This window comes from Oncorhynchus tshawytscha, linkage group LG23, assembly GCF_018296145.1.
Source record: "Oncorhynchus tshawytscha isolate Ot180627B linkage group LG23, Otsh_v2.0, whole genome shotgun sequence".
Lineage (NCBI taxonomy): Eukaryota > Metazoa > Chordata > Actinopteri > Salmoniformes > Salmonidae > Oncorhynchus > Oncorhynchus tshawytscha.
This window is the reverse complement of record NC_056451.1, coordinates 10,091,905-10,107,203: the sequence shown is the minus strand read 5'-3', so window position 1 is coordinate 10,107,203 and position 15,299 is coordinate 10,091,905. Positions and strand designations below refer to the sequence as shown.

Below are 15,299 nucleotides of genomic sequence, written 5' to 3'. Positions count from 1 at the left end.
GTCGGTCTACTAACCTCCGGTCCTGGCTTCATTATTACGCACAACTGTTCCCCATCAATACACACACCTGGTTGTCATTCCCTCCTTGATTACTCCCCCTTTATTTAGCCCTCAGTTGTCTTCAGACACTAGGTGTTATTGTTTTCTCCAATGTTCAGCCTCATGTTTGCTCATCTGTATCGGTTCTTTATTAAACTCACCTTCTGCACCTGTTTCCTGACACCTGTTTCCTGACTCCCGGCGTATATGTTACATCCAGATCTGTTAACAACATAGACTGGTCTCAGATCTGTTTATGCTGTCTTACAAAGTTTTATGGCAAACAGGGTGACAATGACCATAGGAGTTGGCAAGACAGCACAAACAGATCTGGGACCAGGCTAATAACAACCGTCACTCTCCTCCCAACCCATCACAAGGGTATTTTTTCCAGTTCCAGTACCTGCACACTCTGTGGTGTGTAGCCGCTCCAGAGGAAGTTGGATGTGACGATGGGTATGACAAAGATCTGTGTTGTCCTGTCCCCGTCCCTGAGGAAGTCTGTGACCGCGCTGAGGTGAACCAGGGCCTGGCTACACACCCCGTTACGACACCCCAGGCTCTGGGAGAGATCCACCCGGCACGACGTCAACACCACGTCTGGACCCAGCAGATCGTCTCCTACGGAGGAATAGATCATTTAATGGTTATTGTCATTGGCTTTGTTTTTGTCTATTTCGTAGGGATTCCAACATGTCAATATGCGTTGTCACTGGAGAATCAAGATGCTATGGAAATCAAACGTATTGCCAAAATCAGTTATTAAGAATACTACATTTTGAAGAAAAAAAACTTTACTGTGGTGATACTGTGAGTATGCAGGATTACTTACGAAGCCTTTACCTTGATTGCTTGTACTCAGGTGTAAGGAGAGAGTACACTGCTCTGTGGTGGAGGAGGAGGAGGCACCGTCAGGGCAGGGGACAGGGATGGTACTCTCCACAGTCAACTCATAGTCCTTCCCATCCTCAGACACAGTAGTCACCTCGGGTCTCAACTGCAGAGACAAATCACAAGAGAAATTCTGATTAACCAGTGACTATTTAAAACAAAAAGGAGACGCACAAACCCAGACCCAGAGAGACAGACAGACAGACAGGCATGCACGCACACACAACTTACACACTTCACACACACTCAAACACCAAATCCTTGAAATAGTGTTCTCTATCTCTTTGACTTACCCTGATCCCGGCGAAGAACTCTTCGCTCTCCGATGGGGCTCCCTGGATGTCCGGCGAGTCCACGAAAAAACTGGAGCAACTGCAGTAAATCTGACAGAGAGGGAAGGACAGCCACAGCCGTTCAGGAGGAAGAGAGAGGCTACAGTTCAGGATGTAGAAAAGCCTTTATAGTTGAAGCCAGGTAATATACATGATACCACAGGAAAACAAAACAACATGTCTGAGAAGAGTTTCATAAAAGGATGACACGACAATATACTGTATAACTTTGATGGCCGGTGGCAGTCTAGGTTTTCAACACGGCCAGCTCGATTGCTCTATATCCTTACTTGTAAAAGAAATTCACTTCAGTTTTGAGAGAGAGCTCGGAAGCTAGCATTATTCTGGCCGTTTGACTGTTTTACAAGCGAAGTAGAAGCTACCCGTAACCACAAGTCTCGGATCAAATGACACCACCCCCGATCTTAACCTTAACCATTAGAGAGGAAAAATATCTGAACCTGCGTCAGTGGTTAGGGGTAACTTCTACCCACCTTGTCCCCCAGTCGGAGGTTGATCCCGTCCAGCTCGATGAAGGCAACGGTTTGGACAGTAATCTCTTGTTTCAGTTCTTCTTTGATGCCTTGGGGGGAGAGGCGAGACCAGGCAACCACATAGCCTAGGGAGCTGTTCACGCTATGGCCCTCGAAGCTGCACTTCAGGTAGACGATGCTCCCAGAGAGCTCTGCTACTATCACAGGTACCGCTGGGGAAGGAGGATGTTTGGCTGGAAGGGATAACGGAGTTGTGTTCAGTAGGGTACACTGAAGCAAAATGTTTAGCAACATATTTTATTGGACAAAATTAGACAAAATGTCTTATTGGACAAAATGGGTAGTTTCACCCAGTTTTCTTCCTACTGAACATGTAACTGGTATTTACATGGACATAGCAGGTAATAGTGTATACAGTATTTGGGTGATATGAGATGGTTGTGTTATAATAGAAGCTTGGCTGAATGTTGTTGTCCTGTGACCCATTAAGTAATCAAAATCTATATTTCAGGCAAAGATCCAGTCATCAGCCACTGCTTTCCAGTGGGTCCCAACATTTTGGTCTATTTCTATAACTCTAATCAGGGAAAGGGGCCAACCATAACAAACCAAAAGAGTAGGTACCTAAACGGTGGGTACCTTCTCCTATTTATAGTATCCCTTCCAACTTGATAGTGTCTCTTGTGTGAATAAAAGTTCATTAAACCATCCACCTATGTCCCCAGCCCCCCTCCTCCTTCGCCCTAAAACCGGGAGGGAAAATTCACGACCTCACCGAAAGATATCGTCATGGAGACGGGGCGAGGGAGGCAGGACACACATGCTTAGCTCATTAAGAGGACCTGTGAGGGGCCTGTTGCTGCATTCCACACCGCATGGCAATTCTGACGTGGATTGTTGTGGTGTCTGACTTTAACAAGGGCCTCCTATAGAGCCAGGCAACACCCAGTCAGGAGGCAGAGAGCTCACTCACCTTTACACGCTCCATCAACCTCCACCTCGTCAGGACCACACACCACAGCCGCAGAGTCTGACATCTCTACATGGTGAATGAGAGCAGGACAATGAACAGACAATTAACAGTGGTGGTCTTAACAGTTAACACTACAGAGGTCTGAGTCACAAGCACATAAATAACAGTTTAATGAGTTACATGTGGTTAGTGCTAATTCTTTTGCGTTTTTACAGTTGTATCATGTCACCTTTACGCTATTACCGCTATAAGAATTCCCTCTTAATAATAATAATAATAAAAGTAGTTATATCCTATTCTAGGAGCATGTACAGCATTTAGCTAACACTTTTAAAGAAACCTAAAGTCTCTCCTGTCTCAGCCTCCAGTATTTATGCTGCAGTAGTTTATGTGTCGGGGGGCTAGGGTCAGTTTGTTATATCTGGAGTACTTCTCCAGTCCTATCCGGTGTCCTGTGTGAATTTAAGTATGCTCTCTCTCTTTCTCTCTTTCTCTCTTTCTTTCTCTCTCTCGGAGGACCTGAGCCCTAGGACTATGCCTCAGGACTACCGGGCATGATGACTCCTTGCTGTCCCCAGTCCACCTGGCCGTGCTGCTGCTCCAGTTTCAACTGTTCTGCCTGTGATTATTATTATTTGACCATGCTGGTCATTTATGAACATTTGAACATCTTGGCCATGTTTTGTTATAATCTCCACCCGGCACAGCCAGAAGAGGACTGGCCACCCCACATAGGAAGAAACCTAGAGAGGAACCAGGCTAGGTTTTGGCCTTTCTAGGGAGTTTTTCCTAGCCACCGTGCTTCTACACCTGCATTGCTTGCTGTTTGGGGTTTTTAGGCTGGGTTTCTGTACAGCACTTTGAGATATCAGCTGATGTACGAAGGGCTATATAAATAAATTTGATTTGATTAATGTAATGTCATGTTTACATTGACACATACAGTAAGAGATCACAGCATAGAGCATTGGCAATAAGCTATGAAAGTGATGCAGCACTACATCGGACTGTACTTCCGAGGTCAGTCCTAATCTTTTGAGTGTGCTTGACGATTATATCATCAAATGAATGAAAACACGTTCATTTATGAAATTATATTTGTTTTTGTGGATGAATGGCCTTTTATGACATTGTGGCGCTGAAGACCATGGCGCTACGTTTTTGCCCATTGAAGAAGAAAAAAACTATGCCACCTCACTTTCATAGCATATGGAGCTCCTCATTGCCTCCACCTAAACAGACTATCGTAAACAGCTGCTGTACCCTGTGCGCAGTAGCCCATGCAACCCTGGGTGGGCTGGAGCAGGTAGACGTAGAAGTCTCCACAGTTGCGCACGGTGACAGGGATGCGGAACAGGCAGCAGTCCTTACTGCTGCTGAGGAAGAACTGCCAGGTGGCACAGGCCGTCAGATGCGTCACCTCCAGGGGCCGGGGAAGGCTCTCGCCCTCCCCCAGAGACAGCCAGACTGGGGCCTGGGTCCCACAGTGGTTCACCTGGTGGACACAGATAAAGACAATGGAGAACAGAATGAGATTACTTTAGCCTGGTTCCAAATCTGTTTGAGCTGTCTTGCAAACTTCTAGTCACTCAATGTGATAAAAAGTAAGACAGCACAAATATGTCTGGGACCAGACTAGTTTATACTGGGTGGTAATAATACAACCACATGGGTAATGATTGGTAGGGCGACATTTTGCAGGCAACAACTGCAATATGACACATGACAATGCCCTGGGAAGAAAAGGAAGCTGACACCTCTGATGGATCCTTCAGTCTGCAGCACAGCGGGCAGCCCAGGGAAAATGAGGAACATCTTTCTCTCTCTCTCTCTCTCTCTCTCTCTCTCTCGCTGTCTAACCATGTCTCTCTCTAATGCTGTCTATCTCTATCTCTCTAACATTGTCTCGTTCTCTCTCTAACTCTGTCTCCCCGTCTCTCTCCTGTCTCTCGTGTCTCTCTCCTGTCTCTCGCTCTCTTTGGTCCTGTGCTTAATGCTGATACCATCCCAGGATCCTCAGAACAAAGAGCCTATGTTCACTTCAAAGGGCAAGACTAGCACTCATGTTACCATTGCAATGATTTGGCTACTCACTGAAAAGTACTCAAGTGCAAGAAAAGCTGCTTAAGAAAATATTTACTAAATAAACTAAAGTAAAAAGTAACACAATAAAATAACAACAATGAGGCTATATACAGGGGTTACCGTTACCGAGTTAATGTGCGGGGATACAGGTTAGTTAAGGTAATTTTTACATGTAGGTAGAGTTATTAAAGTAACTAAGCATGAACAATAAACAATGAGTAGCAGCAGTGTAAAGGGGGGGGGGAGGTTCAGCAGTCTTATGGCTTGGGGGTAGAAGCTGTTAAGGAGCCTTTTGTACCTAGATTTGGCACTGCGGTACCGCTTGCCGTGCGGTAGCAGAGAGAACAGTCTATGACTTGGGTGAATTTTCTTTGACAATTTTTGGGCCTTCCTCTGACACCGCCTAGTTTATAGGTCCTGGATGTCAGGAAGCTTGACCCCAGTGATGTACTGGGCGGTAGTCACTACCCTCTGTAGCAGTCGGATGCCGAGCAGTTGCCATACAAGGCGGTGATGCAACCGGTCAGGATGCTCTCGATGGTGCAGTTGTATAACTTTTTTAGGATCTGGGACCCATGCCAAATCTTTTCGGTCTCCTGAGGGGGAAAAGTTGTTGTCATGCCCTCTTCATGACTGTCTTGGTGTGTTTGGACCATGATAGTTCGTTGGTGATGTGGACACCAAGGAACTTGAAACTCTCAACCTGCTCCACTACAGCCCCGTCGATGTGAATGGGAGGCGTGTTCGGCCCTCCTTTTCCTGTAGTCGACAATCAGCTCCTTTGTCTTGCTCAAGGTTGTTGTCCTGGCACCACACTGCCAGACCTCTGACCTCCTCCCTATAGGCTATCTCATCGTTGACGGTGATCTACCACTGTTGTGTCGTCAGTAAATGTAATGATGGTGTTGGAGTTGTGCTTGGCCACACAGTCGTGGGTGAACAGGGAGTACAGGAGGGAACTAAGCACGCACCCCTGAGGGGCCCCAGTGTTGAGGATCAGCGTGGCAGATGTGTTGTTGCCTACTGTTAGCACATGGGGTGGCCCGTCAGGTAGTCCAGGATCCAATTGCAGAAGGAGGTGTTTAGTCCCAGGGTCCTTAGCTTAGTGATGGGCATTGTGGGCACTATGGTGTTGAACGCTGAACTGTAGTCAATGAATCGCATTCTTACATAGCTGTTCCTTTTGTCCAGGTGGAAAAGGGCAGTGAAGAGTGTGATTAAGATTGCGTCATCTGTGGGTCTGTTGGGCCCGTATGCGAATTGGAGTGGGTCTAGGGTTTCCGGGATGATGCACTTCATGGCAACAGACATGAGAGCTACGGGGTGGTAGTCATTTAGGCAGGTTACCTTCACTTTATTGGGCACAGGGACTATGTGGTCTGCTTGAAACATGTAGGTATTACAGTCTCGGTCAGGGAAAGGTTGAAAATGTAAGTGAAGACACTTGCCAGTTGGTCCGCGCATGCTCTGAGTACATGTCCTGGTAATCCGTCTGTCCCTGCGGCCTTGTGAATGTTGACCTGTTTAAAGGTCTTGCTATGGAGAGCGTGATCACACAGTAGTCCAGAACAGCTGGTGCTCTTGTACATGCTTCAGTGCTGCTTGCCTCGAAGTGAGCATAAAAGGCATTTAGCTCGTCTGGTAGGCTCGTGTCACTGGGCAGGTCGGGTTTCCCTTTGTAGTCCGTAATAGTTTGCAAGCCCTGCCACATCCAACGAGCGTCAGAGAGGGTGTAGTAGGATTCAATCTTAGTCCAGTATTGACGAGTTGCCTGTTTTATGGTTCATCTGAGGGCATAGCGGGATTAGTGTCCCGCTCCTCGAAAGCGGCAGCTCTAGCCTTTAGCTCAGTGTGGATGTTGCCTGTAATCCATGGCTTCTGTTTGGGATATGTGCAGCTGAAGTCGAAAGTTTACATACCCCTTAGCCAAATTCACTTAAACTCAGTATTTCACAATTCCTGACATTTAATCTTAGTAAAAATTCCCTGTTTTAGGTCAGTTAGGATCACCAATTTATTTTAAGAATGTGAAATGTCAGAATAATAGTAGAGAAAATTATTTATTTCAGCTTTTATTTCTTTCATCACATTCCCAGTGGGTCAGATGTTTACATACACTCAATTAGTATTTGGTAGCATTACCTTTAAATTGTCAAATGTTTTGGGTAGCCTTCCACAATAAGTTGCAAACCGTAGTCTGTTTTCTTTATGGCGGTTTTGGAGCAGTGGCTTCTTTCTTGCTGAGCGGCCTTTCAGGTTTTGTTGATATAGGACTCGTTTTACTGTGGATATAGATGCTTTTGTACCTGTTGCCTCCAGCTTCTTCACATTGTCCTTTGCTCTTGTTCTGGGATTGATTTGCACTTTTCACACCAAAGTACGTTTGTCTCTAGGAGGCAGAATGCAACTCCTTCCTGAGTGGTATGACAGCTGCGTGGTCCCATGACGTTTATACATGCATACTATTATTTGTACAGATGAATGTGGTACCTTCAGGCATTTGGAAATTGCTCCCAAGGATGAACCAGACTTGCGGAGGTCTACAATTTTTCTTGGCTGATTTCTTTTGATTTTTCCATGACGTCAAGCAAACAGGCACTGATATGTAAACTTCAGAATTCAACTGTACAGTATGTACGGTCACTGTGGGGATGAAGTCGTCAATGCACTTATTGATGAAGCAGGTGACTGAGGTGGTATACTCAATGCCATTGGATGAATCCCGTAACATATTCTAGTCTGTGCTAGCAAAACAGTCCTGTAGCGTAGCATCCACGTCATCTGACCACTTTAGTTTTTACTTATAAGCAGGAATCAGGAGATAGAATTATGGTCAGATTTGCCAAATGGAGGGCGAGGAAGAGCTTTGTATGCCTCTCTGTGTGTGGAGTAAAGGTAGTCTAGAGTTTTTTTCCCTCTGGATGCACATGTGACATGCTGGTAGAAATGAGGTCAAATGGATTTAAGTTTGCCTGCATTAAAGTCCCTGGCAACTAGGAGCGCTGCTTCTGGATGAATATTTTCTTGTTTGCTGATGGCCTTACTGGTCTTAGTGCCAGCATCGGTTTGTGGTGGTCAATAGGCGGCTACGAAAAATGTATATTATTTGTGTCGTTGTTTAAACACAACTAGGTGAAACATAAGATATTACAGTTTTTAATGTCACGTTGGTAAGATAGTCTCGAACGGAGATCATCCAGTATATTTTCCAGTGATTGCACGTTGGCCAATAGAACAGATGGTAGAGACGGGTTACCCACTCGCCGACGAATTCTCTTAAGGCACCCCGATCTCCGCCCCCTGTATTTCCGTCTTTTCTTCACGCAAATGATGGGATTTGGGCCTGGTCTCAGAGAAGCAGTATATCCTTCGCGTCGGACTCATTAAATAAAAAAATCTTCATCCAGTTCGAGGTGAGTAATCACTGTTCTGATTTCCAGAAGCTCTTTTCAGTCATAAGAGACGGTAGCTGCAATATTATGTACAAATAATGCAAAGAATCACACAAAATAGCACAGTTGGTTAGGAGCCCGTAAAACGGCAGCCATCCCCTCCGGCGCCATTATAAGATCTTATACCATGGGGACAATATTTTTCTGTACTGTTCTGACTGAGGTATGGCATTTGCTATGAAAGACCACCTCAACCAGGGGTGTAAAACAAAAAAATTCTCTGGGGGCCACATTCGGTCTTCAACAGAGGTCCGGAGGGCGGCACTGATATTTAAAAAAATATTTCCTCGGCGTCAAAATAATATAAAAATAGTCCTCTATACATTGTTTTGGAAATTTTTATTCTTATATGGGTGTTAGCGACACTTAGGGGCATTGGGTGACCTCCATACATTGTAACATGCTTTGAGACCTAGAGAGAAAAAGTACTATAAAATAAAATGTATCATCGGTATTTACCTCCACACATTGTGTGGGCATGCTGGCGGGCTTGTCAAAGATCTGGAACTGGTACCAGCCTGGTATGAGGGAATGGTCACAGATGAAGTCCTGGAGGGCTGACTGCTGCAGGCTGCGGGAGCTGAAACTGGTGCTGCGGTATGGGTTCTGGAGCAGAGAGTGACCCCCCGGAGCACATTCTGGGGGCAGCACTGAGGATAGACACAAGCAGCCAAACATGTAGCACAAACATGAGTCAATAAGGTGCTGCTGTGTTTTCACTCAAAGCACACGCACGCATATGCACACAATTTGATTTGAAGTTACCGATCCCAAGTTACACCCCCAACACACACAAACAAAATCAACTGAGTTAGCAATGAAACACTGTCAATACTATGTTGCAACCATGTAATAACTAGGCCTAGCCTGATGATAATAATTGTAAAATAGGAGTTATGGGATTATGAGACAAATTAATGTTGAAAATATGTTGATCTTGTTTGTACTTTTGTGCATAAAAAAACATTTATTTGGAGAAATGAAACTCTTAACAAAACAACAATTTTCTGGAGTTGGAACGTCTAGGAGTTGTGACTAGAGGGAGTACAGCTACGACCGGAAGTTACTTTTCGCAGCAGGTTAGGAGAGCATTTTAGCTAACCCTAAACTTTTTCTAACCTTAACCTAAGTCTCCTAACCTGCCACATTAATTATCCTAACCTGCTGAGTAAATGATCCTAACCTGCTACGAAAAAGTACCTTCCGGTCGTAGCTGTACTCCCTCTAGTCAGAATCAAGTAAAAAATGGTGACATCATAGAGAGACACTGACATTCTAGGTGCATCAATCAAACAATTACTTGACTAAACAACAAAGTACTTTCAAAAAATATTGTGTTAAACTAGTTAAAATAACTGTTTATAACTATGGAGGATCATAACCCTTTCCAGAGTAATGCATTCACATCTGACTCAACACAAGGTAAGCATTTTATGTTCAATTACAATTCAAACCTCTCAAAACTGTCTGTTAGCTTTTCAGCTTTCTAACTATCTATGCTTTATGCTTTATTCTAAAGTTAGCATGACATTATCATTTTGCATGACAGAAATTAATTAAGGCATAATGACTTTACAAATGCATTTATTCATAACATACTGTACAAAATATTTTGTGAATCAAAAAATTATAATTTGGTTTCCTTTCAGGAAACAGTTTACTGGCAGGACAGATAACTCTGGTCATAGATCACAGCACAAACCCTCCGGTTGTAACAGCCCATTTCCAGCAGCCTCCTAATCATCCCAATCTCCTTCATCACCATCTTCATCATCACCATCAACCCCTTCTTTCTCATCATCAAACCCATCAACATGCGATCTATGGCACATTGTTGTCTACCAAAGATCAGCCACTTCAGCCACCACCAGTGCCACAAATCTGGGCAGTATGTCCCCCACCAGGGTACATCTGTGTGGCTGCACCAGCACCAGCAGCTGCAACCAACATTACCATGGCACCTATTGATACAACAATGAACACTGGCAATCCAGTTGTCCCATTGGAGGAGGCTGCAGGAAGCCCTGTGATGGAAGCTACTAAAAATAAAGAGGAGGATGCAGAGCAGGGAAGAGGGGAGACGACAAAGAAAACGGCCATCATTGGAGAGGTTGGTGACAGTAGTGATGGCGTGAACAGTGAAAAGATAGAAGGTGAAAAGAGGGATGGAGAAAGAAGTGTAGAGGAGAGTAACCCTAGTCCTGTGAAGGAGCTGGTCCAATGTGCAAGGAGCGGTGCTGCAGATGGAGGTGGGGACAGAACAGGTTCAGACATTTCCTCATCCAGGAAGCAGAAAGGTAGCGTTAAGGGGGCTAAGTTAGGGGTGCAGCCTACCCCAAACGCTCCCCAACCACCCCAATTGACAAGGAGCCGTCTGGGTCATCAGATGATGCAGTCTGTTCAGGTTTTCCACAAACTTGGGGTAAAATCCCAGACATCCAATCAGTCCAACCAGTCTATTCCCAATGAACAAATAACAGAAGAACAGGTCATTTTGATTGACCGCGACCTGCTAGACTTTGATACGATTCATGTTACCGTAGCAAACAGTCACTCCTCAGTGGTGGAAATAAGAATGCGAGATGATGTAGATACCATTGGGGCATCCCAAGCTGAACATCCTTCGTCTGCAAAACCAACTGTCTTTGACAACCCAATAACACTTGACAACCTTTCACAGAAGTATGCTAGCTCCACAAACAAGTCTGTCTCCCCATCCTGTCAGAGTAGGCAACCAACTTCACCAGGGGGAACAATCCATAGCGACCCCACACAACCCCTACCCTTCGCACCACCCATTACCCAAAACCACCCCCCGTTCAAAGCCCCCAACCCTCAACCAAGGAGAAGGTACCGTGGTTCTCGCCATCCCAACACGTGCCATCACCCAACCCCTCCTGGGCAGTACGGGAGGTTACCCCCTCCTGATTCCCTCTACTTTCCCAGCCCGTGGCAGGCCTCGGTGCCCATCTCTCTGTGGCAGAGGGAGGAGAGGGAGGACATGAAGAGGAAGACCCAGCAGCAGAGAGAAAGGGTGTCCCGGATCACCAAACAAGGCTGGGACCACAACGTGTTCATCAACAGGGACCAGTACACTCTGGAGAAATACCTGAGTAGTCCCACAGTACCCATGCTGAAGGGAACCATGAGCGCCTGGAAAAAGCTCATGGAGATCTGGAATAAATGAATGATAATTTTTGTTGGTTTGCATGTGTTTAGTGTATCTTTTAGGAAACTATAGTGATGCACGGGGTATACTACAAAAGGTGGTAAAGACGGTTCACTTCTATGTTTTCTACACCGACTGTCACTGTACTGTATGCAAGTTACAGACAGTCGTGTTTCACTAATTGAATGTGATTTACAGGGAAGGGTGATTGTCAAATCCACTATGCACAGTGAGGAGATCCACTTTGTATGTGATTGTCTTCAACTTCCCCTACATCTATATTGTAATTTAATGTAGCCAATGACAGTCCCAGCTGGGAGCAGTTAGAGTGAAAGTGTTTAGTATGAAAGGATCCGTTACCAAACATGGCGTCTCTTTGGCTACGGAACTAAGCCGTAGCCACAGCTAACAGCCTTATTATTTATAGGCTTCCAAGTTAAATAGAGACACTTCAGCTTTGGCAGGATGTGACTGCTAATGTCCATACGGTCGATTTTAATGTATGCCTTCACATGAGAGGTATCATAAAAGGGGGAAGGAATATGAGGTACATGCTATTCAATGGTATGTGGTAAAAAACTGATGTGGTGATCAAAATGTTGCTTACGATAAGCATGCTTAAAGTAGCTTCAAAGACAGTCCGACTTCTCAGTTTAGGGTAAAATGTGAAATTGAAACAGGAGGGAAAGTATTTATTTGGAGCATACCGAAGCAAGACCCTCGGGTGTTGGACAGAATCTAAAAGAAAGACATCCTCTTGAAACTTTGCTGAGAGGGAAAGTAGGGCCTACTGCAAATACAGCTATTCTGAAGCAGGAATGTTTGGTTGTTGCCACAGTAACACCAGCTGTGTTCACCTGAGTAACAATTCTGACATCACAGTCAGGTAACATTCTAAAAACATTCTAAAATGTGCTACTGATGCTCTTGATTTTATGTAGGTGTGTCCTTTATAATGTATCTGGCATAAGAGCAGAGGATAAAAATGAACTTTCAGTACAATTACCAACAACACTTATTACAACAAGATCATGGTAAGTGTGTTGTTTGAACATCTTTTAATAGCATAACCACAAAACCAAAAATGTTGAAACAATCAGAAATTGCTTCACAAAGAAAAAGTGTACTTAGGGTGTACTAGCATCAAATATGATTACTATTAAATTGCATGCCTAACAAAAATAGATGGTCATGATTGATCAAATATTTAATATAAAACTAATTTGATTGTCTTCAATATACAGGACACCGTTCAAAAATGGGCCTAGATTGTGCTGTTCTTGCAAACATTTCCACAGAGGCCTACACCTCTGGAGGCATCATCCAGCCATCTACTCCATTGATTGATTATGTCTACACACCACACCCTCAGCACCTTCCGGTGATGCCTATTGGACCAGCCTGGCCCTCACAGCCATACCACTGTGTTCCAACCATGGTGGGTGCTGCTATTCCTCCCGTGTCTGTGGTTGATCCCAGCATCCCCTCTACGGTGATGAAAAGAGAGAAGGATAAAAGGCAACGAGCTGTTAGGTCGAGGGCAAAAAGAGACCCTAACAGTTTCACTCAGAAATACAGGAGACTGATGACGGTGATGGGCAAGACTGGAACCAAAATTGACGACACCTCTTATACAAACTATCAGAGATGGGACGCTACTGATATGGTGAATCTTCCAAGTCAGGCAACTGAGACCAAAACAGAAGTGGTGGGTACCCCTGACAGAGACTTATATATGCTAATGGTTAATGAAGAGCAGAACAGCATGAGGGAACATAAAGACGAAGGCAAGATGAATAGAGATAAAGATGGAGAGAAAACTCCAAAAGTGAGAGCTGTGGGACTTAAAGGCCAACATGAGATGAGCATGAGGCAGAGATTTCACAGCCAAGTGAAAAGTCATAGCCCAACTAACTATGACACAGTGACGCCAGTCGGACAAGTTGTTGCAGGTGACGACAGGATCTTTCAGAGCTACCCTATCATCGTTCACTCTCAGCAGCACCTGGTCAGTCCATCTCTCTTCCGCCAAGACGAGAACTCTCATAGTAAATGTCCTGAAATACCCTTCAGCACCATATCTATGTCCGAGTGGGCGGCCCTCATGGACACGTGTCTCTTTCCACCTTGGCCGCAGGGGTCAAAGGCTTGTGTGGTTGGAGAAGACACAGAGACAGGCTTGGCCCTTGCTGCCTCCAATGACAGGTCAACAGACTGCCATAGCAATGAGAGTCGTAGGTATGTGCCCTTGGATGACAGGACCTTGATTGATGAACTTTACTATCAGTATGCACGCCACAGATTTACACCATTCTTACCAGATGGACAGGACTAATGGAGAGAGCAGATACAAAAAGTTTATCTGGCTCTAATAAATTATATATTTTCAGCATTAAAAACGGTATTGTCACCTTTTCTTCCATAGCTATGCTACATTTATCCCCCAGTTCATAATAGTAGGCTTACTGTGTTCATAATATTCATCGTAAACCATGTCCGTTGAAAAAATAAGCTTGAAACCCATTGGTAGGCTACAGGTAATTTACGCACATCATTTTACGGTCTACATCCAATGTAGTCCCAATTTGGCATTATCAATTAATAACATTGGCATACCACTTACCTGTTTGACAAAATATTGTATTAGGGAGTAAAATTAGTAAATACAAATGTTCCAAAACTATGTTAAGTTTCATCGTTCACGAGCCAATGTGAAGCCTTCCAAAATGACCACTGACAGACCACGGTTTTACAACGGTCCTTGGCTCCTCAAAAGATATGCTCAGTTCAGCTGCCTTCGATTTTCCAGTAGCTTTAAAAAAGAGTAGGGATAGGCAGAAATAAACGACAATCAAAGACACCGCCGACAGTCAAAGAAAGTCCGTTTCTAAGAGGTTCGCAAGAGCTGATAAAAGCACTTCCCGGGACCACCGGACTGCGGCGCGTGACCACAAACTCCCAAGAGCAAAAGCAGCAACATATTAGGAGGAGCGTCCACGAACCGTATCTCGACCGAATCAACAGCGACGACTGTTTAGACGAGGACAAGTGATAAAAGGATTAAAGTCGGGGACTATCCAGTTGCATTAACAGGAAAATGGTCGAGTCGTCATCATGATTGTGGTCATTCATTCGCTGAGAACTGATGCAGCTTTCAATTTTGAGCAAATGTAAAAATGGTAGGCCTAAATCAATTATGAAATAAAAGTAGAATTTATGTTTTTTTGTTGTTGGAAATAATGGACTGTTATTACAATGTTTGTTCTTGGTACAATGTTATTAGTCATGATTGATTTTTCCTCTGGACTATAATTACCACTCAGCAAACTGTGAATTCTACCCAAAACACATAATTTTGTCACCGTTGCTGCTGCTGAGTGTAGGGCGTTGAATACCATCATAATTACAAATGCATAATAAACAAAAACTATGGAAATTAATATTAGCACTAAAATGTATGACATTACCATTGGGTGATTGAACCTGACCAACTTGACCGAGCTTGGCTGGTTATTTGCCTTATAATTATTCTGCAGTATACAATAATTATACATCCCATACGCCCATGGAGGACCAGAACAGTAAGGTTAAACTGAATTTACCACAGGCAAAGATGTGTACAGTCTATGATTTTTCTCTCTTTCCCTAGATTTCTCTCTAATTATCCAGCGACAATCTAGGCGATAATGATTTCCATTCACTATGCAGTCATGGGATGTTTAGTCACTACTCCAATACACTAAATCAGATGGTCATACTGTATCTTTCAAGAAAATGACTCGGCCAAAGAGTGAGATTTTGGATAGGCCAGATATCACGTAGGCCAATATAGCTCACTCTAAACGGTATATTTCCTTTCCCATT

General features: G+C 44.3%; 1 protein-coding gene across 1 annotated transcript in view; it reads right to left on the bottom strand.

Annotated features, from left to right (window-relative positions):
- vwdel (von Willebrand factor D and EGF domains-like) overlaps window positions 1–14,480 on the bottom strand; it is a 30,248-nt gene extending 15,768 nt beyond the window's left edge. Inside the window, exons 1-8 of the mRNA XM_024385950.2 lie at window positions 14,059–14,480; window positions 8,726–8,916; window positions 3,993–4,224; window positions 2,730–2,795; window positions 1,757–1,989; window positions 1,224–1,313; window positions 883–1,036; window positions 443–660 (exon numbers count right to left, since the gene is read on the bottom strand). Of these exons, the coding sequence (XP_024241718.2) occupies window positions 443–660; window positions 883–1,036; window positions 1,224–1,313; window positions 1,757–1,989; window positions 2,730–2,795; window positions 3,993–4,224; window positions 8,726–8,916; window positions 14,059–14,131 (1,257 nt within the window). The 5' untranslated portion in view covers window positions 14,132–14,480. The remainder of the gene's footprint in view (window positions 1–442; window positions 661–882; window positions 1,037–1,223; window positions 1,314–1,756; window positions 1,990–2,729; window positions 2,796–3,992; window positions 4,225–8,725; window positions 8,917–14,058) is intronic.
- Window positions 14,481–15,299: the final 819 nt, after the last annotated feature.